Raw genomic sequence first — 25,770 nt, forward strand, 5'->3', positions numbered from 1 at the left:
GCTCTCACCTCCAGTGTCTTCTGTTTCTGGTTGTTACCTAGATCCTTTCTTCCCCTAAAGGGCAGGCCAGATATGTGTCAAATAATGGTCTATTCATTCCACAAATAGGATAAAGATTTAATTCACTTTAGATGATTCCTTTAGCTCTTTTAAGGAGTGCTTTTGGATCCTGGATTGGGTACATGCAGTGCTATCGATTCTCCTTCTGAGGACTGTTGAATATATCTGTACAGTATTTTCTGGTGCTAGCAGTGTTGAGAGTCCAGAATCTCATTAGCCCAATTAAGTGCATAACTTAATAAGGGTGATTAGTTACAATATGATTTTATTTTCTTTATTACTTTTGGGTTTCTTTGGGACTAGAACTCACTTTTTTTTTAAACCCTTACTTTCTGTCTTAGAATAAATACTGTATATTGATTCTAAGACCAAAGAGTGGTAAGGGCTAGGCAATGGGGGGTTAAGTGACTTGCCCAGGGTCACACAGCTAGGAAATGTCTGAGACCAGATTTGAACCCAGGTCCTCCTGTCTCTAGGTCTGACTCTTAATCCACTGAGCTACCTAACTCAACTTTTGCACTCTTTTTCCAAATTGCCATAGATTTCTCTACAGTCTCATTGTTTGGGATCTCCCATTTATGACTAGAAGGTGTTCAAAGTACCATTTGGAAGTAATGTTTTGCCAGAATAAGGCCTTACTCCCAGATTTGGGTTTGGTGACCTCACTCCTTATGTGATGTCAAATGTTTGGTGCAATGCTATCTAAATGCTATTCTTCTAAACATATGAAATCAAATGGAAAGCAACTACTTAATAGAAAAATAATAGCTTTTTTGATTTCAGAGGACCAGAGTTACTTTAGAATTTGGGTATAAGAGGGCTTGAGTATCCTAGGGAGGAAGAAGGACACATTTCAAGAAATGCATATGATTAGAGCTAAGAAATCATTATGAGGCAAGCCCTGATCTAGCTTAACTGGGTCAGAGAGACCTGCTAGGTATTTTTTTCCTTCAAACTGGGTGAAGTCATTGGTTGTTTTTTCAGCTGCTTATAAAGTCAAAAGGTCAGTGAAAAGATTGATCCTAGTGATTCCTGATGAAAAGACAGAGTTGGGAAATTACTGCATGGTCTTAGCTGAGAGAGACCACAATTTATCTACATTATATTTTGTCTTTCATTTAGTTTACCTCATTTTATGGAAGATACAATTATATTAACAATAGTTTTTTTGTTTTTGTTTTTAAAGAAAAAACATAACAGCAGCAGCTCAGCCCTCTTGAACAGCCCTGCAATAACAACGAACCCATGTGCTGGGGCCAGCGAAGAAAAGAAAATTTCGGTAAGTTTTATACTTTAAACTGAAATGAATCTTCACAGAGTGTGTATGATGTGATATTACGGTTGGAAGAGTGATGAATTGTTTGCCTCAATTGAGTTCTTTTAAAGGGAAGTAAAGTTAGATTATTTACATTCTGTATTTTGTAAGTAGCACATTTCACTATGATGCAGCCTCTAAAATTGATCCTGAATTTAAGGAAACTACTTGGTTGGTGGAGAGACTAAAAATTTAAAAGTGAGGTGTATTTATTTTCTCCATTTAGTGTACTTTCTTCTTCACAAAGTCATATTTAGTTAGATTCCTCCTTGTGGTGTGGAGTTGACCTTGCATTCTCCAAATTATGCTAGTGGAAGACAAGCCCTGGAAGGTTCTGTTATGCCCCAGCATAACATTCTAATGTAATTCCTACAGCAAATGGAATCTGTCCTTCTATAATGAGCCTAGTTAATTATGAAGTGGCTCATTATCAGTAGGCTTAGCTTCTTAGTGATGAATTCCTTGGCCAAAACAATCCATGAAACAAATAAAAATGCAAAGTCACCTTTAGTTTAAAAAATAAAAAGTGCAAGATGGCTCTTCCACTTCTGAAGTGACAGTAGCAAAGCATCAGAAGAGGGAGCAGAAGATATCAAGAATTACAGTTTTTGGAAACTTTGTAAACTAACCTATTGATGTGATAAATTTGAAATCGCTGCTCAACAACTAATGAGTAGACATACTAGAAGATATGACATTATTTCAACATTGTTACTATAAGTGAAACTAGAGGATAAAAGACCGGCAACTAATGAATTAATGAATCATAGGTTCTCCTTGGAGATGAAAATAAGAAATTTGGTAAAATGGATTTAATAGTGGTCCCATGGACAAAAAGAAATATCATTTCATGGAATTGGCCATCTCATATTGTAGTGCTCATAAGTGTTGGAAAAAAATACCACTATGAAAATTATTGTTATGCACTAGCATCTATTGCATATGATAAAGTAGCTGAAAAATTCTACTCAAATTTCAATAAGATCCTCTATATTAAATTATCACATACTTTGATTCTTAGTGATTTCAATACAAAGGTGGAAAATATGGATTAGGAAAAAGTAAAGAGAGAGGCCAGAAATCTGTAAACTGAAGTTTGAAACCTACAGAGCTTAACTACTATTCAGTAACTATTTTATTAAAGAAAAATAATTGGTAGGTATTGAAGATGGGAAGACTGAATGGCATAAAAAATGAAATTGATTATGTTTTGATAGATGGAAAATGACTTGTTAATGATTCGGGCTTCATTCCTGAATCAGCAACCTGTGGCCCACTGTCTTGTTGATGCAAAAATCACTGAGTAGGAGGCGGATTCAAGATGGCGGTGTAGAGGCAGAGAAAGTTCAGACCTCTTCAGACCTTCCTTACTGATTAAAAACTAAATACTCCTAGGGGACTGAAAACCAAACCTAACAATAGGACAGAGCTAAGGAACCCTTCTGCTGGACTCAACTTAAAAGGTACAACCCCCCAAAATCTTGAATTTGAAAACACTAGGATTTAAGGCGGAAGGAAGAAAGAAGGTTCCCAAGACCCCTCCCCCACCTAGAGCCCTGAGCCTCCAGCAGTGGTTGGAACCTCTGGGTGGGCAAGGGTGCTAGTCTGGAGGGAGTACCTTGCGGGCAAAGCTATACCTGACTCAGAGCTTTGAACACAGGCAATGGGGAAACAGTTGGAGAAGAAGCACAGAGCTGGCAGCCTAGTCTCAGCAGTAGAGACACTTCATATTGTCCCCCTACCCCCTTTTCCCAAGGTTTTGGCTTCAGGGCACATCCAACTCTGCAACTTCAACTAAGCTGGACTTAATCTCACCAAGCCTTCAGAGGGTAGGGGAGCTAAAGCTCCAATACCCCTCCCCCACAGACTGCTCTGAGAGATTTGCTGACTAAGCTCCAGGGGTGAAGGCTGACAGAAAAGCCCCAAACCACAGATCCAGTACATAATGAGAGGAGCAAGAGTGCAGTATCCTGCACAGGGGGAAAAGAAGGGGCAAATATGAACAAACAACAGAAAAAGAAAAAAGAAATTACAATCGACAGCTTCTATCCAGGCAATGAATAAAGAGCAAATGTAACAGAGGAGGATGAAGGAACACCAAGCAAAAACACAGAAACTCCAGCAAATTGGACACAGGCTTTAGAAGAACTCAAAATACAATTCAAAACACAATTAAGAGAGACTGAAGACAACTGGGAAAAGAACTTAAAAAGCAAGAGGCAAAGGAGATGAAAGATGAGGCAAAGAAGATGAAAGATGACCTCCAAAGAAAATCAGACCAGAAGGAGAAGGTTGACCAAAAAGCCAGGGATGAAATCCCATCTTTAAAAACCAGAATAAAACAATTAGAAGCAAGCCACTTCACAAGTCAGCAGGAAACTATAAAACAAAATCAAAAGAATGAAAAAATTGAGGAAAATATGAAATACCTCGTTCAGAAAATAGAAGACTTAGAAAATTGGTTCAGGAGAGACAACTTAAGAATCATTCGTCTACCAGAAGACCATGACAAAAGGAAAAGCCTGGACATCATCCTACAGGAAATTATCCAAGAAAACAGCTCTGACATTCTAGAATAAGAGGGGAAAATGGAGATTGAAAGAATCCACAGATCACCTCCTGTACTTAATCCCCAACTGACAACACCTAAGAATGTTATAGCCAAATTCAAGAACTATCAGACCAAGGAAAAAATATTACAAGCTGTAGTCATTCAAGTCATTCGTGTCATTCATGAACTGCAGTAAGGATAACATAGGATCTGACTGTATCCACACTGAAGGACTGAAAGCCACGGAATATGCTATTTTGGAAAACAAGGGATCTAGTTCTACAACCAAGAATCAACTACCCAGCAAAACTGACTATATTCTTACAGGGGAAAGTATGGTCATTTAATAAAATAGAAGCATTCCAAGCATTTGTAAAGAAAAGACCAGACCCGAACAGGAAATTCTATGCCCAAACACAGAGAATCATCAAAAGGTGATTAGGAAAGGGGGAAAAAACAAAAACAAAACAGAACAACCTTTTTTTTTTTTTAAGGGACCCAATAAGTTAAAATGATATGTATCCCTATAAGAAAAGAGGATATTGGTAACTCTTAAAAATTGTTATTATCACTTGGGTAGCTAGAAGAATTATACTTAGAGGGAACAGTGACAAACTGTATAGGATGAAATGCCAAGACATAAATATGTCTATAGATATATGTATGCATAAATACATATATACAACGAGTTAAAAAAAAAGAGGTTAATACTAAGAGAAATGGGAAAAGAAACAAAATGGAGTAAATTTATATATCACAAAGAAGCTTATGGTGGGAGGGGGGGAGAACGTCAATATACTGGAAGGGTAAAGAGGTTGAAGATGGAAATCTCAACTCTTACATGCATTGAAATTGATTCAAAGAGGGAAGAACAATCAAATACATTGGGGCAGAGAATTGATTTGTGTCATATAGGGAAGCAGAAAGGTAACAAACGGTATGGTACTGATTCCAAAGCCAGGCAGGTCAAAAACAGAGAAAGAAAACTATAGACCAATCTCCTTAATGAACATAGATACAAAAATCTTAAGTAGGATACTAGCAAAAAGACCCCAGCAAGCGCTTTGTGGTGGCCAAAAACTGGAAAACGAGGGGATGCCCATCAATTGGGGAATGGCTGAGCAAATTGTGGTATATGTTGGTGATGGAATACTATTGTGCTAAAAGGAATAATAAAGTGGAGGAGTTCCATGGAGACTGGAACAACCTCCAGGAAGTGATGCAGAGCGAGAGGAGCAGAACCAGGAGAACATTGTACACAGAGACTAATACACTGTGGTATAATCGAAGGTAATGGACTTCTCCATTAGTGGTGGTGTAATGTCCCTGAACAATTTGCAGGGATCTAGGAGAAAAAAAAACACTATTCATAAGCAAAGGATAAACTATGGGAGTGGAAACACCAAGGAAAAGCAACTGCCTGAATACAGAGGTTGAGGGGACATGACAGAGGAGAGACTCTAAATGAACACTCTAATGCAAATATTATCAACAAAGCAATGGGTTCAAATCAAGAAAACATGTAATGCCCAGTGGATTTACGCGTCGGCTATGGGGGGTGGGGGGGAGGAAAAGAAAATGATCTATGTCTTTAACGAATAATGCTTGGAAATGATCAAATAAAATATATTAAAAAAAAAAAGACTCCAGCAAGTGATCACGAGGGTTATTCATTATGACCAGGTAGGATTTATAGGAGGAATGCAAGGATGGTTCAGTATTAGTAAAACCATCCACACAATTGACCATATCAATAAGCAAACCAACAAAAATCACATGATTATCTCAATAGATGCAGAAAAAGCCTTTGACAAAATACAACACTCATTCCTATTGAAAACACTAGAAAGTATAGGAATAGAAGGGCCTTTCCTAAAAATAATAAACAGTATATATCTAAAACCATCAGCAAACATCTTCTGCAATGGGGATAAACTGGAAGCCTTCCCAATAAGATCAGGTGTGAAACAAAGATGCCGATTATCACTTCTATTATTTAACATTGTACTAGAAACACTAGCAGTAGCAATTAGAGAAGAAAAAGAAATTGAAGGTATTAAAATAGGTGATGAGGAGACCAAGTTATCACTCTTTGCAGATGATATGATGGTTTACTTAAGGAATCCTAGAGAATCAACCAAAAAGTTACTCAAAATAATCAACAACTTTAGCAAAGTTGTAGGATACAAATAAAACCCATATAAGTGATCAACATTTCTATATATTTCCAACACATCTTAGCAGTAAGAATTAGAAAGAGAAATTCCATTTAAAATCACCCCAGACAATATAAAATACAGATTGCCTGAGGATGTTCTGGCACTGAGTTTAGTCCCTAATAAAAGCATGTGCAGTGTAAACAAAAATGAGGAAAGGGTAAACATTCTTTGTCTATAGTAGAGTGCTCTTCTATAGGATGAGGCCTCTTTAGTCTGATTTTTGGAGATAATAACCTAACTGCTAGAAATTCCAATAGGTGAGAATCCTATCCTCCCTTCTGCCAATTTATCTCCTCTTCTTTGCTTTGGATCTTACTACTATATGGGACTAAAACAGAAGAGACTACCTCTTAAATTATTTTCCCAAAGGGGACTTGTTAGCTATCTTTCAAGGGTTTAAAAGTAAACTTTTTCTGTTTGCCTCCAGAGGGCAAAACTAGGAGTAATGAATATAAATCATAGAAGCATATTGAGGTTTGATGGAGAGAAAAACTTTTGAATAATTAGAGCTATCCAAAAGTGGAATGGGCTGCTTCATGAGATGGTAAAGCAGCGACTGAATGACCACTCAAAAATACTCCTTTAGGCTAGTTAGACTAAATGCTCTCCAAGAACCCTTCTAATTCGTAAAAGCTGATTCATTGAAGGAGATATAGTTACTTGCGCATTTGACATTCCTTTCAAATAGACTAATAAGTTCATATTAAAATTAAATTTTTATTTTTGTGCTCTCTTTGAAAAAAAATTTCTTTTCCTTCTCAGCCATTTATCATCCTTGTCATAAGGCCCCAGAATTTTGTGAGAGACTCAAAAACGTACACTAGAGGTGGTAGGGAGTTACAGAACCAGAGAGAATGAGTAGAAGGTAGCTCACAAATAGCCATAAAACCTATGTTTCTGATTTGGAATTTTGCAAATACAGTAGCTCACAAATAGCCATAAAACCTACGTTTCTGATTTGGAATTTTGCAAATAAGGTAACTACAATGTGCACATCCTTTGTTTGACCCAAATATAGTACCACTAGGCACATACTCCAGGGAAATCATTGATAAAAGGGACCTCCATCAAAACTATGAATAATAAATATTGAATTCAGTATTTCTTAGATTTCTCCACCTTGTCCCCTAACTGATCATTTCCCCAAATTTATCCTGAGATTTTGGGAATGAGAATGCCATTTCTATAAAGCAGCTTGATGGCATTAGTGGAATCTGATCTTACTAAGAATCATTTTCTTAGTCACATTACCTTTTATCCTGACACTGTTCTCTGTTATTTTTTCATGTGATTTATTTCTGAAAGGAACCTTCGAAATAATCAAGTGTTCAATGACACATGTAAAACCTAGTGGAATTTCGTGTCAGCTACGGGAGGGGATTAGATGGAGATGAGGGAAAGGACATGAATCTTGTAACTATGAAAAAATATTCAAGAGGGAAAAAGAGAAATAATCAAGTTTAACCCCTCTCAGTTTTGAGGAAACTGAAATTTAGGCTAAATGACTGACCTGCTAGTTGCATACAGTAAGAATCTTTATGTTCTCCAACCTGTCCAATCAAGACAACATGAACAGTTGAAATTGACTTCCTAACACAAATACCTCACGTCCCCAATCACAGATAGTCTTTCAAATGTTGGCTTCCCTCCCTTCCAGACTTCCAAGATTCTCTAACCTGCAATTTATTGGCCTCACCAGTCTGTGTCTGCCTCTATCACAATCCTACTTAAGAGCAATTGGCCGTCATCTTTTCCCCAGACTCATCCAGAAAGAGTCGTAGTTCTGAGATTTTTCCTTTTTCTCAGTTTCTCCTATTTAAGCTCCACACACATTGGTAGATCGAGCTAAACTTCAGCTGGCTATTATGCATCCCTACCTGGAATGCACTCTGTCCTTGCCTCTGTACCATAGAGTCCCTTTCATCATTTAAGATAGAGCACAAATACCATCTTCTGCATGAAATCTTTGCTGATACTCTACCTGCTAGTGTCTGCCTTCCTAAGTGCCTTGTACTGCTGTCTATCTATCCATCCATTCATCCATCCATCCATCTATCTATCTATCAATCATCTATCTGTCTGTCTCTTATCTGCCTTTCTACCTACCTACCATCTATCTATTTAGTCTGTCTATCTTGGCTATCTGTCAGTCTGTCTATTTATATTTGTGCTGTATGCATATTTGTACTTGTCCCCCTCCTCTAGAATATCAGCTCTTCTCTGAGTAGGGATTATTTCATTCTTTGTATTTTGTATCCCCAGTGCCCAACACAATGCCTGGAGCATGGTAGTTGCTTAATATATAAGTATCTGTTGATTAATTTCATTGCTTGTTTAATACTTGAATTACTGCTACTAGGAGGTAGTACTTATATTCATGCACTAAGGGACAAAGAGAGCTGCTTTAAGTTTGACTTCCAGATTAATTAGTATTATCATTACTATAACAAGTGATATTGCAGGGATGATGCTAGGGGACATAAAGAAGAAAACTTTAAAAGACTTATTGCCTTATGTTAGCTCTTTTGGGGGGTGACAGTCTCTCTTGACATTGTTCTACAATCAGATAACTAGCCCTAGGCTTCTTCTGTACCCTTAAAGAAATTCCCATCTCCTTGTTCCTGAGGAAGAACCTTTAATATAACTACACTTTGCCTCCCTGCTTCTTCCTTTTTTACCACTCAGCTGTGCATTCCACCTACTTCCCATTTCTTTATATGTATAGACCATCTTCTCTCTACACTCACTTCATTCCTTTCACCACCACCCTCCCCTTATACACACATTTTCTGTTCTGATGCTTAACTGGAATATTATTGTAAATGCTTGCTTCCTTGTTTTATCCCATATTTTAAATCTCTGTGTCACCTTAGTTTCCTGGTTCCCTTCCTTTTCTCTTTGTTTTCCTAAATATCTCATTTTTTTAATCACCTGTTAATTCCTTTAAGATAACTATTTCCCATTCATGACACCTCTTCCTTTTTTCTTATCTACTGCTATTGCTGTTGGTTTCTTTTTTTGTTGTTGAAAATTTTATTTAATTAGTCAATTTAGAACATTATTCCTTGGTTACAAGAATCATATTCTTTCCCTTCCCTACCCCACCCCTTCCCATAGCTGACACACAATTCCACTGGTTTTTTTATATGTGTCCTTGATCTGAACCTATTTACATGTTGTTGATGTTTGCACTAGGATGATCATTTAGAGTCTACATCCCCAATCATATCCCCCTTGACCCATGTAATCAAGCAGTTGTTTTTCTTCTGTGTTTCTATTCCCACAGATCTTCCTCTGAATGTGGATAGCTTTCTTTCTCATAAGTCCTTCAGAATTGTCCTGGAACATTGCATTGCCACTAATGTAGAAGTCTATTACATTCAATTGTACCACAGTGTATCTATCAGTCTCTGTGTACAATATTTTCCTGGTTCTGCTACTTTCACTCTGCATCAGTTCTTGGAGGTCATTCCAGTTCACATGAAATTCCTTCAGTTTATTACTTCTTTGAGCACAATAGTATTCCATCACCAGCATATACCACAATTTGTTCAACCATTCCCCAATTGGAGGGCATCCTCTCATTTTCCAATTTTTTGCCACCACAAAGAACGTATTGCTGTTGGTTTCTGATATTGATAACTAAAATCATTTTAATGAAGGTTTATTGTGTCACTTAGGTGTAAAGCATTTTTCTTAGATACTGAAGTTTAAAAATGAAACAATCACAAGTACACAGATGACTATTAGAAAAGGTAGGGAAGTGAAATGGAGGCAAAGGAAAGATGCAGACAAAATGATCTAGTATATTTGAGAAGGGAGAGAACAATTTCATTTGGGGAGTAGGGATGGGAGACTCATGGAAGGGGGAAGTGGCCCCTGAGCTGATCTTTGAAAAAAGACAGTGATTCTGAAAGTTGAAGATGAAGAAGAAAGAGTATTCTAGCCATAGGGGCTAAACACTATAAATGCACACAGGTGGCAGATAACCTTTTGAATTCTGGAAAGTTTAACTGGAAGGAAGAAAGGAAACAAGCATTATTAACCTCCTATTATGTGCCATGCACTTTACAAATATTGTCCTATTTTATCCTTATAATAACTCTGAGAGGTAGGTGCTATTATTATCCCATTTTACAGTTAAAGAAACTGAAACAGGAAAGTTAAGTGATTTGCCCAGGTCACATAGTAGGTGTCTGAGGCTGAGTTTGAAATCCAGTGTTCCAGGCCTAGCACTTTCTAACCCAAACAGAGAGTATGTAAAGGGGAAGCTGTGAGTGGCCAATAAGAGTCAAAATATAAGAGGTTTTTTTTAGGGTTTTTTAACCCTTCCATATTAGAATTGATTCTAACTATAGTTTCCAAGGCAGAAGAACAGTAAGGGATAGGCAATTAAGTGACTTGTCCAGCATCACACAGCTAGGAAGTGTCTGAGGCCAGATTTGAACCCAGAACCCCCCATCTCCAGACCTGGTTCTTGATCCACTGAGCCACCTACCTAGAAGATAGAAGTTTGACATATGGGTCTTAGATTCTTCACCTCTAAAATGAGTTTTTAACCTAAGTAATTCCTAAGATTCTTCCCAACTCTAATACCCTATAAAGGCTGTGTTTAAACTTAATTTTAATCAGATCTCACTCATGCAAAAATGTTAGCCAGAGAATAAGTGTGAAGCATGATTTGACTTTATGCCTCAACCCCTTGATGCCATGTCAGCTATTCAGCTCAGATAAAGACTGGAGATTAGGCTGCTCCACTTCCAAAGGGAAGGGCATAGAAACTGCAACAGTGGAGGTAGCATGGCAGGAAATTCTATCATAACTTGGAAGAATAGAAATTATAATGGTCCTGCTATGAATGCAGGAACAGAGCATGATGGGAACAACAGTAGAGAGGGTACATCATTCCAAGGGGTCCTGCCTTTATTGGTCACTGCCTTTGGGAATAACTTCACAACTGTGTAGTCTGGAGTGTTGGCAAGAGGATGAAATGGCTCTGTATGGACAGAGAAGCAGAAATATTTGTCTGGGGTAGATTTGTCCAGCTATGCTAAATGTCTGACTCAGACTTTTCTTGTGAGAATGCCTATATGTATATTCCAGCGAATACATAGTTGAAAAATCATCCACCAAAGTGATCATCCCTAACCTGTTTTTCTCCTTTCCTTGGCAGAGTGATGTAAGGATCAAATTTGAACACAGTGGGGAAAGACGGTAAGTCTCCCTCCTCCCTTGTAATCAGGGCATAGGTTTGGTAAAGTTCTTAGGACATTCACTGTCCAGGGGAGTGAGTCTTCTCATAGTGGTGGTCTTTGGGTTCAGGGAGGTAAGGCTCAGAAGAGTAGTGACTATAAGGGACCAGGCTTTCTATCCATTCTGGAAGAAATTTTTACTGCATCCTTTTAACTTCTATTCTTCTATGTTGAAATCTGGACCCAAGATTGCATTGCTCTTTTGTTAGCGGTAGCAGTTGGGGAGAAAGCCCAGTCCCATATGAATCTTGCTTTCAGCATTCTCTTAGCCTTCACTTCCTGAAGAGGATGAGAGACAGCAAGAATTTGCCATGTGACTGGGCCTTTCTCACTGCTGATTCAGAAGCTCTTGCAGTATCTGCTCTAGGGTTAGTTCACCCCAAAGCATGGACCTCTAAATTTGAAGAGCTCTCTGCTGTACCAATCATGAGAGGCTTCAAAGGTATGACAAGGAGACAGAATTAATTTCTGTTCTGTTGTGAGAGCCTTTTAGTTGACAGAACAAGTGAAAGTTGTCAAAGTTCTTTAGGTAGATAGGATGTGATTTTTTTTCACCTGCCTTTTTTCCATTGCTTTTATTTCAATTGCCTTGCATTATGAAATAAGGAAATAGTTTCCAGTGGTTAGAAACAGAAATTACCTTTTTTGAAACTAAATATTTCTTTTGCTGTTTTGGGGGCTCTCAGAAGGTTTAAGTCCTGGTACTATTGGTTATCTTTCTCTTTTCATCCCCCCCTCTCCCTCTCCCTCTCCCTCTCTCTCCCTCTCCCCCTCTCTTTTCCTTTTACCCCTCTTTCCCTCTCTCCCTCTCTCTTTCTGTCTCATTCTCCCTCCCCTTTCTCCCTCTCCCCCATTGCTTTTTCACCCTTCTACTTCACTCTTTCTGTTTCTTTCTCTCCAATCTGAACTATTCTTTTTTCTGCCTCATTTCTCTTTATCCTCCACCCCTTCCCAGCAAGGTTCTCTGTACATTCAAAGAGCCTAATTGAATCTGTGGGAACAGTATTTCCCTTGGTGTAAGAGATCAATCTCCCTTAATTGTCAGAGCCATACAATCAACTCTTGACCTATGTAATATAGTCAGTGGTAGTTCTTTGCCTACTGGCTATCTCCAGACCACTTTGAAAATTGCTTTGTGTGTTCTTGGAACAGTTTCAGTTCTTTTCCTCCCCAAATTCTAGAGAAACAACTTTGAGTGCATGTGACTCCATAAGAATGGTGGTTTAATTAGTTCCTATAAAAAACACATGGAGCTATAAGCAATGGAGGAGATGAATGACTTATTTTTTTCTTTAAAATTGTTTATTTCATTTTTTTACATTTTGAAAGAAAGCATAATAGATGGCAGAGTAGGTTTTCCCACTAGAAATTTACACCCAATTTTTTCCAAGTTAGAAATACAAACCTGAAGAGTTATTATCACATCTCATCTGTAATTAACTTCTCTGCAGCGATCAATTTTCTTTCATGTTTGGAAGATACTGAAGAAAAATATTGTCTCTTAAGTCTTTTCATTTTGTTTAAGTCCCATCTACTAGCAGTTCAAGTGGCAACAGGAGAATCTTTGTATCCTGGATGGCCTGACGGAAACACATCAAAATCAAGCAGCTTGTTTGTATTCTAAAAATACTCTTAACCCCATAACAAATGATCCTCATATTGTGGAACTCAAAATCCTTCAAATGGAAATGTCAAAAATCCGTTATGACAGTTTCACACCAATTTTATTCTGTTCTTTCTTCATTAGTCGTTGTGCTTCCTTTTCCATTTTCTTCCTTTGTTGTTCTGCTGCTCTCTTTTCTCTGTCAGCTATTTTCTGCTGTCTCAGGACTTCCTCTGCTGCTTGCCAGGCTGCATCTTCTTCTTCTTCCCATGCATTTGTATTCTCCTGCCAGGTATCCAAGTCACCCAATTCAGGAGATTGGTGAATGAAAGGAATATCTTGTGTAGCTGCTAATCTACTAGAGAAACCTGTGGTACCATCTGGAATGCCAAAATTTAGTGGTTCTCTCTTCTTAATAATAATTTTTTGTGTTTTCCTTATAGTTGGTGCCATGTCTTTAAAATAGTCAGGTTCTATTTGTTCCAATGTATTTTGCTGTGCTGTCCCATTTCCATTGCCTCCTTCAATTTTTATACTTGTGGGTGCATCTTCATCCCAGGAGCTCCAGTCTTCAACTTCTGACTGCTTAGGAACTGGTGAATAATCCACTGTGGTTGGCAAAGTTATTTGATCTCCACTTAATTTCCGTCCTCTGCCAGACCTGCATATTAACCTCTTAATGAATGAGAGTACTGTGGCTAGGCAGGTACAAACTTTAAACAACCGGAACTGTGTGATAGCCATGATGGGTAGCAGAACCTGCCCCTCCCCACCCTTCCCGCCAGCCCGGTGGAGGTTCTGAGTGCGCACGCAGGCACGCGCACGTGCGCCCGTCCTCGGCCTTACTCAGCGGCTCATTCTGAATGACTTATTTTAAAAGTAACTCAGTCACTAATTTGAACCATAGTTGCTCTTTGATGTGTCTAATAGTGTTGGGGCCACTATTAACAAGTGAAAATACATTAACCATTAAGCCTGTGCCTGAGAAAAGCATGATCATTATTTTTTTTGCCAGGCTTCTGTCATGCCATGTTAGAATTTCAGTGCTAGTCTCAGATTTGTAAAGCGGGCAAACCCACTTAACTGTGTTCTAAACTCCAACCCCAATGTTTGGTCTCCTGCTGCTTGTTAGTAGCCAGAAGTTAATTTGTCACTCTAACATCTTTGCTTTTTACACTTTTGTCCCAAAGTAGTGTTTGAGAGAGCTTGAACTAGAAGAGATTTTTCAGAAGAAAAGTTGCATAAAAAGCTCAGTTGTATGTGAATCTAATTATGCAGTTATACTTGCCCAAATTCCTCCTTCCCAAAGTGGTATGCAGTTACTATGAGCAGACCTGAACAGAGAAAGTGAACATATGTTTTGGTATCAAATAAACTGCTAGGTCTAACCACAGATATTTAAGGTGGTCAGGCAGGAATTGACTTCTGAAGTCCCGAATGGCAGAGACTTAGTGCCATAGTTTTGGAAACTGCATACTCTTTTATGGAGCTGCTTGTAGGGGCAATGACATTTCAGTGTTTGTGTACAGTATATGTGTATTTGAAGCCTTTATGCAGGGCTTAATTGTGCCAATGCCAAGTTCAAACTACCTTATATCAAATAACTCTAGTCTTATGTTGATTTCTTTTAAAAATTGTTTATTTTTTGTTTTTACATCACTTACATCTACCTCTTCCCCAAGGGTATCATTCTTTATAATGAAGAATTTGAGAGAGAGAGAGAGAGAGAGAGAGAGAGAGAGAGAGATAAAGAGATAAAGAATGAAAGGGTAAAACTAACCAACCCATCCCCAAATCTGAAATTATCTGCAATGTTCTACATTCATAGTCCCTCACCTCCACAGAGAAGAGAGAGGCATATTCTTATATTGCTTGTTTGGAACCAATTGGTTATTGTAATTTCATACCATTCAATTTCATTTTTTCTTTCCATTTATAATGTTGTAGTCATCTTCCTGCTTCTACTTACTTTAATTTTAAGGCTTATTTAGGGTCTCTAGCTCTTTTTGATTTACCTTAGTTTGGACTTGAGATTGGCTGAGAGAGAGAGAGACAGGGAAGAGTTATTTCTTCTCTCTTCCCCTCAGTTTGTCCAGAGGCTTTTAAAAAAAATATTAAACATTCTCAGAAGATGAAAATATACCTTCAAGTAAACCTTATTGAGATTTTAATCTTTAACCTTTGAGATGACACTTTAAGTTAATGTGATAGATTTAAAGGACAATCCCCCAAAGTCTAACCTCCCAGCACCATCAGTCTGCCCAGGAAGCTTAAGAAAATATTGCTGCTTAAGAATATTGATTTAGTGCCTTTCTGTTGATGTTACAAGACAGAAGGAATATCTGTAGCATTGAATTGGAAGCTTAAGAATGACTCAGTCATAATTGTAATAATCAAACTTAGAGAAGAATTGAGAAAAGATCCCTCTCCACTCTGCAGAAATGGCAGAGGGAAACCCATAAGTGTGGAATATTTTATATATGATCAGACATGACTGATACATTGATTAGTTTTGCTGAACTACTTTTTTTCCTCTTCTTTTTCATTCTTTGTAACACGGGATAGCCCAGTAGGAAGAAATGGGGGAGGGATAAATTTTGAAATGAAAGTGATACCAAAAAAAAAGATACAAAAAGATTTTTCAAAGTATGACATAACTACTGCTCTTGTAGATGAGTCAAATTAGCAGTGTCGGTTATTAAATAAAGGAAAATAACTCCTAAAAGGAAAGTTTAAGGAAATTTGTATTGCTTAGATGGCTAGCCAGGATTTTTTTCTGAACATCAGATCACTCAAGCAACAGTCTCAGGCATCTACAAAAAAAGACAGTGGAAGAAGCCTTTCAGATCACACATTTGACTCGTCTAGTCAATCTTTTCTGCTCTTCACCACATCTTCCCCTTCTAAATTTCCTATAGTATTTGTGCCATAACTTTTTAAACTTCACAAATGTGAGTGGTGTGATTAGACTTGGTCTTGGCAAATTTGGGCCATGTAGAACTATTGTTCTACAACCTTTTTGGCTGTGATGCTGGGGAGATTAAGCAGTGCCCATATATATCATTGACCAGTCTGAAGCATGGGAGAACACACCCATGAGCAGTAGGGGGGTGGGGGAGAGAGATGAAAAAAGAGAGAAGAAAAATAATTCTCCCTCTATATCTCAAATTCACAACTTTCTGGGTCTTTTTCTGCTTTTCAGAATCATTCCATTTAGCCGCCCTGTGAGATATGAAGATGTGGAACAGAAGGTGAAGACGGCATTTGGGCAACCCCTAGTTCTCCATTATATGAATAATGAGGTAAGGGAATAGAACGATGGTTCTGAGGCCAAGAAGAGGACAGCTCTCCATCTTCTTCTTCCTCCTTGTTCAGATGAGGACTTTTTCCTAGGTTTTTTCCCTATTTTTCCCTCTTTGGAATCCATCTTCATCGCTCTCACAGCAACTTGATTTCTGCTCTTTCCTCTAGGGGAGAAAATATAAGCATTTCCATTTCTCTCCTTCCTGTTCACAGTGGGTAGCTTTGACTACCATGTTGTGATTAAGGTCCTCTGATTCTCTTTTAAACTGTGTGACGGAATCTCCATTCTTTCCAGCTTTATACAGTACTTCCAAGAGGAAAGGTGGGCTAAGTGTTGGGGACAGTGAGCTTGTTGGGCAGAATCCTCATCTGAGAATCAGAAATGCAGGTTTCTATGCCCAGTGGAACTTCAATTTTTGATTACAAGTAAATTTTCTGTATTGTAATTTGTTTCAAATCTTGGTTTCAAGATTTTACTGAAAATTAGCACCTACTTTGCTTTGGGACCGTAACCTCTCAAACTTTATCCTCTTTATTCTTTTATCAGAATTAAGAGTTTGTGGAAGAAGTCCTTAGTGGAATTTATATTACATTTGACCTTTTAATTTCTTCCTTTGAGAAAAGGTTGAAAAAATGGCAACTCTGATTTGGTCAGTGCACTGTATAACTAAATAAACTATTCCTAAAGTTTTTGGGTTATCTGTGGTAAAAACTCTCTGGGTGCCTGCATGCTAAAAAGGTGTAACTGAGAAAAAAGGGAATTTATTTTCAACATGAAATGGAGACTTCCACTAAATTCTTCCTCTCTCTGGCACTGAGGGATTTGACCTGAGTTCTCAAACACTTGTGGAATAAAACTTTGGCTGGTCCTCTCAAGGTAGAAAAACCTTACATCTATGTCTGGTGGCAGATCATGTCTGCTGCCTGAGGACCAGCCTGAATTAGTCTCCAAATGGATTTGTTCCTCACTAAATTGGCTGTAGAGTATAGAATTTTTCCTAATTTGTCTGTCATAGCAGCTCTCACTCTTCTTTTTTTTTTTTGAAAATTTTATTTAGTCAATTTAGATCATTATTCCTTGGTTAAAAGAATCATATTCTTTCCCTCCCTTCCCTCCCCCTCCCCCTTCCCATAGCAAACATGCAATTCCACTGGGTAGTATATGTGTTCTTGATCAGAACCTATTTCCATGTTGTTGATGTTTGCTCTAGGATGTTCATTTAAAGTCTATATCCCCAATCATCCTCCTCAACCCATGTAATCAAGTAGTTGTTTTTCTTCTGTGTTTCTACTCCCACAGTTTTTCCTCTGAATGTGGATAGTGTTCTTTCTCGTAGATCCCTCCGGGTTGTTCAGGATCACTGCATTGCCACTAATGGAGAAATCCATTACATTCGATTGAACCACAATATATTAGTCTCTGTGTACAATGTTCTCCTGGTTCTGCTCCTTTCACTCCGCATCAGTTCCTGGGGGTCATTCCAGTTCACATGAAATTCCTCCAGTTTATTATTTTTTGAACACAATAGTATTCCATCACCAACATATACCACAGTTTGTTCAGCCATTCCCAAATTGGAGGGCATCCCCTCATTTTCCAATTTTTTGCCACCACAAAGAGTGCAGTGTAAAGGATAATTTCAGCGTTGTGACCTAAACTATATTAATTATTGGTCACCTAGGATATCCCAAATAAAATACCCAAGACAGCTGGAAATTTATGGTGATTTTAATTAATATGGAAGAAAGAAATTAAGAAGGGACAGGGAAAAGGTGTAGTATTTCTCCCACCTGGCCTGTGCCAGGAGGAAGATTAGAGGCTTCTAGGAAGATAAAGTTTGGAGAGTAAAGGAGGAAGGAATCAGCCTGAACTCCAAGAGGGCTCAGCAAACATGCCTGAACCTGAATTAGCTGAAGGGAAAACTCACTGCCAAAACCCAGACAAATAACTGCCACCACACCAAGAAGTCGGAACGCTTAGTAGGCTGCCAGCCAGAGCCACATCTCCAGGGAAAAGAGAGCTAAAGAGAGGAAGTGATGCTAAATATGTAGACAGTTTTACATCATTTTCCTGTGTCTCATTTGTACCAATGGTAACTTAGCTTGACTTAGGACAGCCCAGGGGTCTGTCAGCTGTTTCTGCACATATCTGTTAAAGGCCATCTTCCTGAATACTTAATCCATAAGTATGGGTGTAGACATTCCTGATTTTGTTAAGAGAGTGTCTTCATTGTTACAATCAGAAGATAGTTAAATCCAATCTTCACAATCCCCCCTGATGGTCATTGGGAGACTAGTCTCCCCATTGATCATTTAACATAATCATCTTGTAGTCCTAAAGTACTTTTAACTACAGATGTATACGATTTTTAATTTCTAAGAGGAAATTACAATAGTTAGATAGAAGAGGGAAATAGAAGACAGACAGCAAAACCAATGTTTGCTGAGCGCATTGACAAAAACCAATTAGGGACATTCCCCTTTTGGTATAGGAGTATACATTCAAATAAATGTTCAATCAAACTATCAAACTTCAGTTCAATTAACCACACTCAAAGTTCATTCTTGATCTTCTTGATGTAGTGTAGGTTTTCTGGCATCTTTCTGCAACAGTTCATTCTCTGGATTTAGGAGTTAGCAAGCTTCTTCCTTGAAGATCTTTCTCGAACAAAAATTTCAAAATCTTGGATTTTTATTAAAATACAATCCCCCCTGAAGTGGGTGTTAAAAAAACATCCAGTTCAGCTCAGGATGCAATATTTGAGTTATAGGGTGTATGAGTTGATTATTAAAAAGAAGAGAAAAACAAAAACAAAAGCATAATAAAAAATGGAAGAAAGTTAAACTTTTGGGGGAAAGAAAAAAATCAAAATCAGAATAAAAATGGCAAAATCTATGTATATAAAATGTTGAGTAAGCAAGAATAAATTAATAATAGGTCCTTGTACAGGTCCAATTTAAAGTAATTTCTATCCCACAAGTCTGTAGGGCAGAATGCAGTAATATTTTACTTACCCATTTGCAGCCAAGACTACAGGAAGTTGCCATACCAAAAGAAGAAAAGGAACTAGAATTTTTTTTTGATAGGGAAGTGTCATTCCCTCGTCTGATTTTTCCTTCATTTTCAGGGATAGAGGGAGCCAGGATGATAGCCAAAGTTTGGTCCTTGTCTGTAAGTATTTTCACAAAGAGTGTGGATACAAGGAAGGCCTACGTCTTAACATATGTCAAGCATTGCAACCTCAAGTCTCAACACTAGGTTCAAGTCCTTTGTATTGGCTTAGAAGTGCATCAATCCTACCTGGATTGGTTTCTTTCTTTTTTTTGACCTGTGTGCTCTTTTGGTACTATTCAGGTTAAGTCTGTGTTCCTTTTTGATCCCGTTTGCTAGAATCAGATACAAACATTAATCATAGTCCCATAACAATTATCAATAAATGGCAGGTTCCCACAGATTAAAGCTGTTTGGGTATGTATTAATATTAGAGCAAGTATATATGTACATATATATTTTAAACTTATATTATTGCAGAATAAAATTAATATTGATTGTATGTACCTTAAGTACAAGAAATGAGAAAAGGGAAAAATCAAATATTCTAATAAAAATAAAAGAAAAGCAATAATAAAAATAAGGAAAAAGAGAAAAGAGGGAAAAAAATTCAGAAATTCAATGTGTTAAAAAAAAAAACCAGCTTCTACTTGTCCATGGATTATTATCTCCAATGCATGTATAGGATATAATCAATCAATTTTAATAGAAGATGCTCTATTTACGTGTGAGCAATGAATCCAAGAGTCCTCTCCAATCTTTATAGATGTTGGAGTAGTTAACAATATTTGGAATGGCCCTTCCCAGGAAGGCTGAGTTGTTCCAGTACACTGGAAATTCTTAATATACACCTTGTCTCCTGGGTTCAGGTCATGAAGAGAAAAGTCTAGTGGTCCAGCTTGTACTACAGCTCCAGATTCGTGGAGTTCACACAGTTTGTGCTGCAGTTCCTGTAAATAGGAAGCAATAGAAGTATCTCCCCCTAATAATGATGTATATGCAGGGGAGAAAGGCTTAGCCTGTATAGGTGGATGTCCAAAAAGCATCTCAAATGGTGAGATGTGTAGGTCTCCTCTAAGCCTGCTTCTAAGATAAAATAGGGCCAAAGGAAGAATTTCAGGCCATGTTAAATGTGTTTCAGTGCATAATTTGCCAATCATAGTTTTAAGTTCTCTGTTCATTCTTTCAACTTGGCCTGAGCTCTGGGGATGATATGGAACATGGAATTTGGGAGTTATCCCCAAGCAAGAATATATCTGATTTAGGAAAGAATCAGTAAAATCTCTATCTGAATCAACACGTGTCGGCAGGCCAAAGCGAGGAATAATTTCTTTTAAAAGCACCTTAGCAACAAAAGCCGCTGTGGCTCGGGTTGTAGGAAATGCTTCCAGCCATCTGTTCAGTTGATCTACTATGACTAGACAAAATTTATAATGTCTGAACTTTGGCATTGTTATGAAATCTATCTGTAGGTGCTCAAAAGGTGTGTAAGCCAGAGGACACCCACCAAAGGCTTTGCCACGAAAGGCATGTTGGTTATATGCTTGGCAGGTAGAGCAAGTGTACACACTTTAGAAGCTATGGTAGTTATACCAGGGGCTATCCATACTCTCTTAATGGAGTCCACAACAGGTGCCAAAGTGACTATTTTTATAAATAGATTGGCAAATTTGGTGATAGAAACTTCTAGGGAACAGGGGTTTTCCTTCAGATGACACCTATACTCCATTAATTTGTTTTGATTTGAATTTTTGCTTCCATTTTTCCATTTCCTCTTCATTATAGGAAAGTGATAAATTTAAGTCATCAGTGGTTGTTAATGTTAAAATTAATTCAGGTTCTTCTGTGGCTGCTAGCTTTGCAGCGGTATCTGCTTGATCATTTCCCCTAGAGACAAGGTCAGTGCCACCTCTATGGGCAGAGCAATGAACTACAGCTAGGGCTTCAGGCAGCTGGAGAGCAGACAGAATTTCATTAATAATTTCTGCATTAGCTATAGATTTTCTACCTGAGGTTAGAAATCCTCTCTGGAGCCATAGCATCCCAACCCAGTGACAAATGCCAAAAGCATATCTAGAATCCATATAAATTGTTGCCTTTTTATCCTTGGCAATTATACAGACATGTTTCAGAGCTATGAGTTCTGCCCCTTGAGTGCTAATATTAGAGGGCAGTGAAACTGACCACTCAGTGGCAAATTCTGTGACTATAGCAGCTCCAGTGTAGTGTATGCCATCCCTCATAAAAGAGGAACCATCAGTAAATAAGACCAGATCTGGATTGTGTAAGGGAGTGCCCAAGAGATTATCGCGAGGCTTTTCTGCCATGGACACTAGTGTTTCACAATTGTGTAATGGTTCTCCTGAAGTTGGTAAATCTGGAAGCAAGGTGGCAGGGTTAAGGGTTGTACAGTGTTTTAAAGTAATGTTTTCACTATTTAACAAAGTTATTTCATACCTTGTAATTTGCTGATCTGAGAATGCCTGTGTTCTATGCCTTAGCAACAATGTTTCTACCTCATGTGGGCACATAATTGTTAATGGTCATCCCAATACTAGATTAACAGTTTTTGTCACTAGTAAGGCTGTAGCAGCTACTCCTCTAAGACATGGTGGTGCTCCTGATGCTACTGCGTCCAGTTGGGCAGAATAATAAGCGATTGGGCACTGATAAGGCCCCAAAGTCTGAGTTAAAACACCTGAAGTTACCCCTCTTTGCTCATGTACATACAAAGTAAATGGCTTGTTGTAATCTGGGATGCCTAGAGCAGGGGCAGACAGGATAGCCTATTTTAGGTCTGATAGAGTTGACAGGTGTTCTGGCTCTAGTTAATGTGGTTTGGGGACTGAATCTCTTGTTAGTGCTATAAGGAGCTTGGTAATTTCCCCATAGCAAGGGATCCATTGTCTGCAAAACCCTGTTGCTCCCAGAATTGTTCTTAACTGTTTCTTAGTGGTAGGAGCACTCAATTTTTGAATATTTTCAATTCACTGTGATGATTAAAATAGTGGGAGTCATAAACTGTGGCAGATGAAGAGTGGTTGGCTTAAATTGTGACCGCAGAAAATATGGTTTCAAGACAGTGTCTTGTTTTAAATCAAATATAAGGTGGTCACCAGGGGAAAATTCCCAAATATTAAATATACCCAAGTCAGCTGGGTTTTATAGAGATTTAAATTAATACAAATGAAGAATTAATGAAAGAGAGAGAGAGAGAGACAGAGAGAGAGAGAGAGACAGAGACAGAGAGACAGAGAGAGACAGACAGAGAGAGAGAGAGAGAGAGAGAGAGAGAGAGAGAGAGAGAGAGAGAGAGACAGAGAGAGAGAGAGAGAGAAAGGAAATAATGAGAAAAAAAGGGCTAGACCAGCCTAGGCCAGCATGAGCCAGCCTAGGCTGAAAACTCTAAGAGAGAGGTCAGTCAGTCTTTTATCCACCCACCACAAGATTTGTCCAAGCAACAGTCTAGTGTTCAGAGAGACACCAGCTGCCTCCTCTAATTCAGCTTTTCCCAGCTGAATCTCTGAATCTCCTGAGACCTCCTTTTTGACCTCCTTTTAAAGGGAATTTTCTTCTGTGTCACCTCCCCTAAGTTCTCACATCTACCAATCACAGTAGACTTTTTTTCCAAAGGACAGACCATTCTTAATTCACACCTGAGTAGACTTAAGCTTTTGATTAAGTTCACACCTGAAAAAACCTCTGAGTAAGTTCTCACCTCTTTGCTCCTTGTAAATTCACAAGTTGCCTGACCTTTATAGGTACTTAGCACCCTTTTGTATTAGATCTAAAAATAGGCACAGCTTAAGAACTTTTGCCTTACTATAAGTATGGGTTTAAGTATTTTTCATTGTTCAGCAAGGAGTTTACTCCATCCCTACTTAAGCATGCTTTAGGGAGAGAGAGGTCTCACATTCCTGATCTAAGTTTCTTCATTGTTTAAAATGGGGAATGGTCTTAACCAAATGTTATGAAGTAGGGTCTGAGAATTTTTAAGATTCACATCGCTTGGGAGAAATAGAATGGGCACCAGCTGTCAGAATGAACCCCAAATATTCTACTTTGGGGAGACACCACTGAACCTTATCCTTCGAGATCTTATGCCCTTTTTTGTGCAATTCCAAATGAAGGTGTTCACTATCTTCCTGGCATGCTTTTGCATCTGTTGAAGCCAAGAGTAGATTATCTACATATTTGATTAATTTGCTGTTTTTAAATTTTATATTATCTGTACCTTGGCTCAAAATTTGTGCAAATAAGCTCGGGCTATCTACGAAACCCTGTGTCAAACAACTCCAGGAGTACTTTCAGCCCTGCCAGGTGAAAGCAAAGAAATGCTTGGAGTTCTCATGTATGGGTATGGAAAAGAAGGCTGAGCACAAGTCCACTACTGTAAAATATGTAGCTGCGCTAGGAATAGAAGAAATAATAGTATTTACATTGAAAATTACGGAGTGTCTCTTTATAACGTGATTGTTCACAGCCCTCAAATCCTGTACAAATCTATAGAGGTGCTTGCCATTGGGCCCCCTTTTTGGTTTTTTAACAGGCAGGATGGGTGTGTTGTATTCAGATTTACAAGGGATTATTATTGCCTGGTCAATTAATGAGTTTATTACTACGGTAATACCCTCTATTGCCTCTTTTGAGAGGGGATACTGAGGAATGGAAGGAGTTGGGCTAGATTTAGTTTTTATCTGCACAGGAACAGCTGACTTAAGTAAACCTACATTGGAAGAAGATGTGACCCAAAGAGACTCTGGTATACCTTCAGGTATTACAAATATGGAATTCTCTTTCCCCTCCCGACTCTCTGAGAGAATTACAGGGAGTAAATTTAAAGATTCCCCAGGTACTTCCAATGATAAGGGACCTTCTGGGGTGCAAGTTATTGTAGCTCTGAGTTTGCATAGGTTCCTCCCCAGAAAATTTGAAGGGAAGTTAGGCATCAAAAGGGAGGAATGTTGTACCTCTAGGGGCCCTACAAACATTATTCTAGTGGAAAGTTTTTTAACCCTTTGGGGTATTCCATACACTCCCATTACATTCTCTGAACCAACAGAATAACAGTGTAAATCAGGTGTACTCTTTAATACAGGCCTGGAAGATCCAGTGTCTAAAAGACAATCATAATAGGTGTTACCCACCTTTAAGGTAACATGGGGTTCATTAGTATGGGGGGGGCAGTGGATAGGGACATCGGGTAGTAGGACATCAGAGTCTGGAAAATCAAAGGTTGTATCCTCTGATTCCTGTGCCCCAGCACCCCCCCCCCAACACCTTCATTGTATTTGGGAAGTTCCTTGGGCACCCCCCTGAAGATCACCCCCCTGAGGGGCATTATCACCTCAAGTATTTTTTGGAAGAGCACCACTTAAGTTATATTGTTGTGGAGTCATTTGGTTTGAGTTATCATTTTCCCAATATCCCTATAGTTATCATTCCTAAAGTTGTGGTTTCCATTAGCATTATTATAGTTATTTCTATAATTATCACTTCTGTAGTTGTTATTAAACTGTGTATTCCTTCTGATAATCTTGAGTAAAGTTCTACACTCTTATCATTTTGTGACCCTTCTTCTCACAGAATTGGCAGGTAATGGATCAATAATTAGATTCCTGGAGAGGAGCAAGTGTCATTAGTTGATTATCATGCCCACTTTCCATTTTAGCCATCTTATCTTTTAAACATCTCAATTCTTTCTTTATTTTCTCTATGATATCATTATTTTCTTCCTCCTTTTCTTTGTTTCCCTTTGCAACATATAGAGTTGTTTTCCACAATTCTTCAAGGTCCATCTCTGGCCATCTTGAGCAATGTGATCTAATATAATCCCTTATCACTTTGTAAGAGTTATTGACAAAGAGCCTTCTAACTTATGCTATTTTCTTTAGCTAGGTCAAAATCCAGGTATCTCCCCAAACTCAATTATTCTGTCCATGAATCTGGAGGGTGTCTCTTCCTCATTTTGCTTAATCTTTTCAAATTCTGTCAACTTATCTGTATTGTCTGCACACTCTCTCATTGCTGTTAGGATGGCCTCTCTACCACGGTATAGTTGTAAAAGATCCTCAGAGTCGTTATAGTCCCATTTGGGATCCTGAGATGGTAAATGTGCTGCATTGCACCCCCGGGTTTTGTTGACATGAGCAATTATTTTATTTTTCTCCCGTTCAGTTAAAAAAGTCTGTAGCAAGTTTTCAACGTCTTTGTAAGACGAATTATATTGAAAAAAATATGTCGGTCATCTTTTTCATTGCCAGAAAGGGATCTTGTTCATATGTGGGAACATTTCATGTAAATTCATTTATTTCTTGGGGAGTAAATGGTATATTGTGCCTTAAAGTCACCACATCCCCATTCTGTCCTATTTCAGGTACTTCTCTTAGAGGAAACAGGCCTCTAATTGAATTTG

General features: G+C 38.3%; 2 protein-coding genes across 2 annotated transcripts in view; one reads left to right on the forward strand and one right to left on the reverse strand.

Annotated features, from left to right (window-relative positions):
- MAP3K3 (mitogen-activated protein kinase kinase kinase 3) overlaps positions 1-25,770 on the forward strand; it is a 126,750-nt gene that overhangs the window by 26,931 nt on the left and 74,049 nt on the right. Inside the window, exons 3-5 of the mRNA XM_007482552.3 lie at positions 1,247-1,339; positions 11,319-11,359; positions 16,203-16,302. Of these exons, the coding sequence (XP_007482614.1) occupies positions 1,247-1,339; positions 11,319-11,359; positions 16,203-16,302 (234 nt within the window). The remainder of the gene's footprint in view (positions 1-1,246; positions 1,340-11,318; positions 11,360-16,202; positions 16,303-25,770) is intronic.
- Positions 12,932-15,629, reverse strand: LOC130457245 (receptor-binding cancer antigen expressed on SiSo cells-like). Its single transcript, XM_056817060.1, has one exon. The coding sequence runs from the start codon at positions 13,742-13,744 to the stop codon at positions 13,100-13,102; it is 645 nt and encodes a 214-aa protein (XP_056673038.1). The 5' UTR covers positions 13,745-15,629; the 3' UTR covers positions 12,932-13,099.

The sequence above is a fragment of the Monodelphis domestica genome, chromosome 2 (assembly GCF_027887165.1).
Source record: "Monodelphis domestica isolate mMonDom1 chromosome 2, mMonDom1.pri, whole genome shotgun sequence".
Lineage (NCBI taxonomy): Eukaryota > Metazoa > Chordata > Mammalia > Didelphimorphia > Didelphidae > Monodelphis > Monodelphis domestica.

What these genes read in the sequence shown, in the direction of transcription:
- LOC130457245 (XM_056817060.1), bottom strand. Translation starts at nt 13,744, where the DNA reads ATGGCTATCACACAGTTCCGGTTGTTTAAAGTTTGTACCTGCCTAGCC.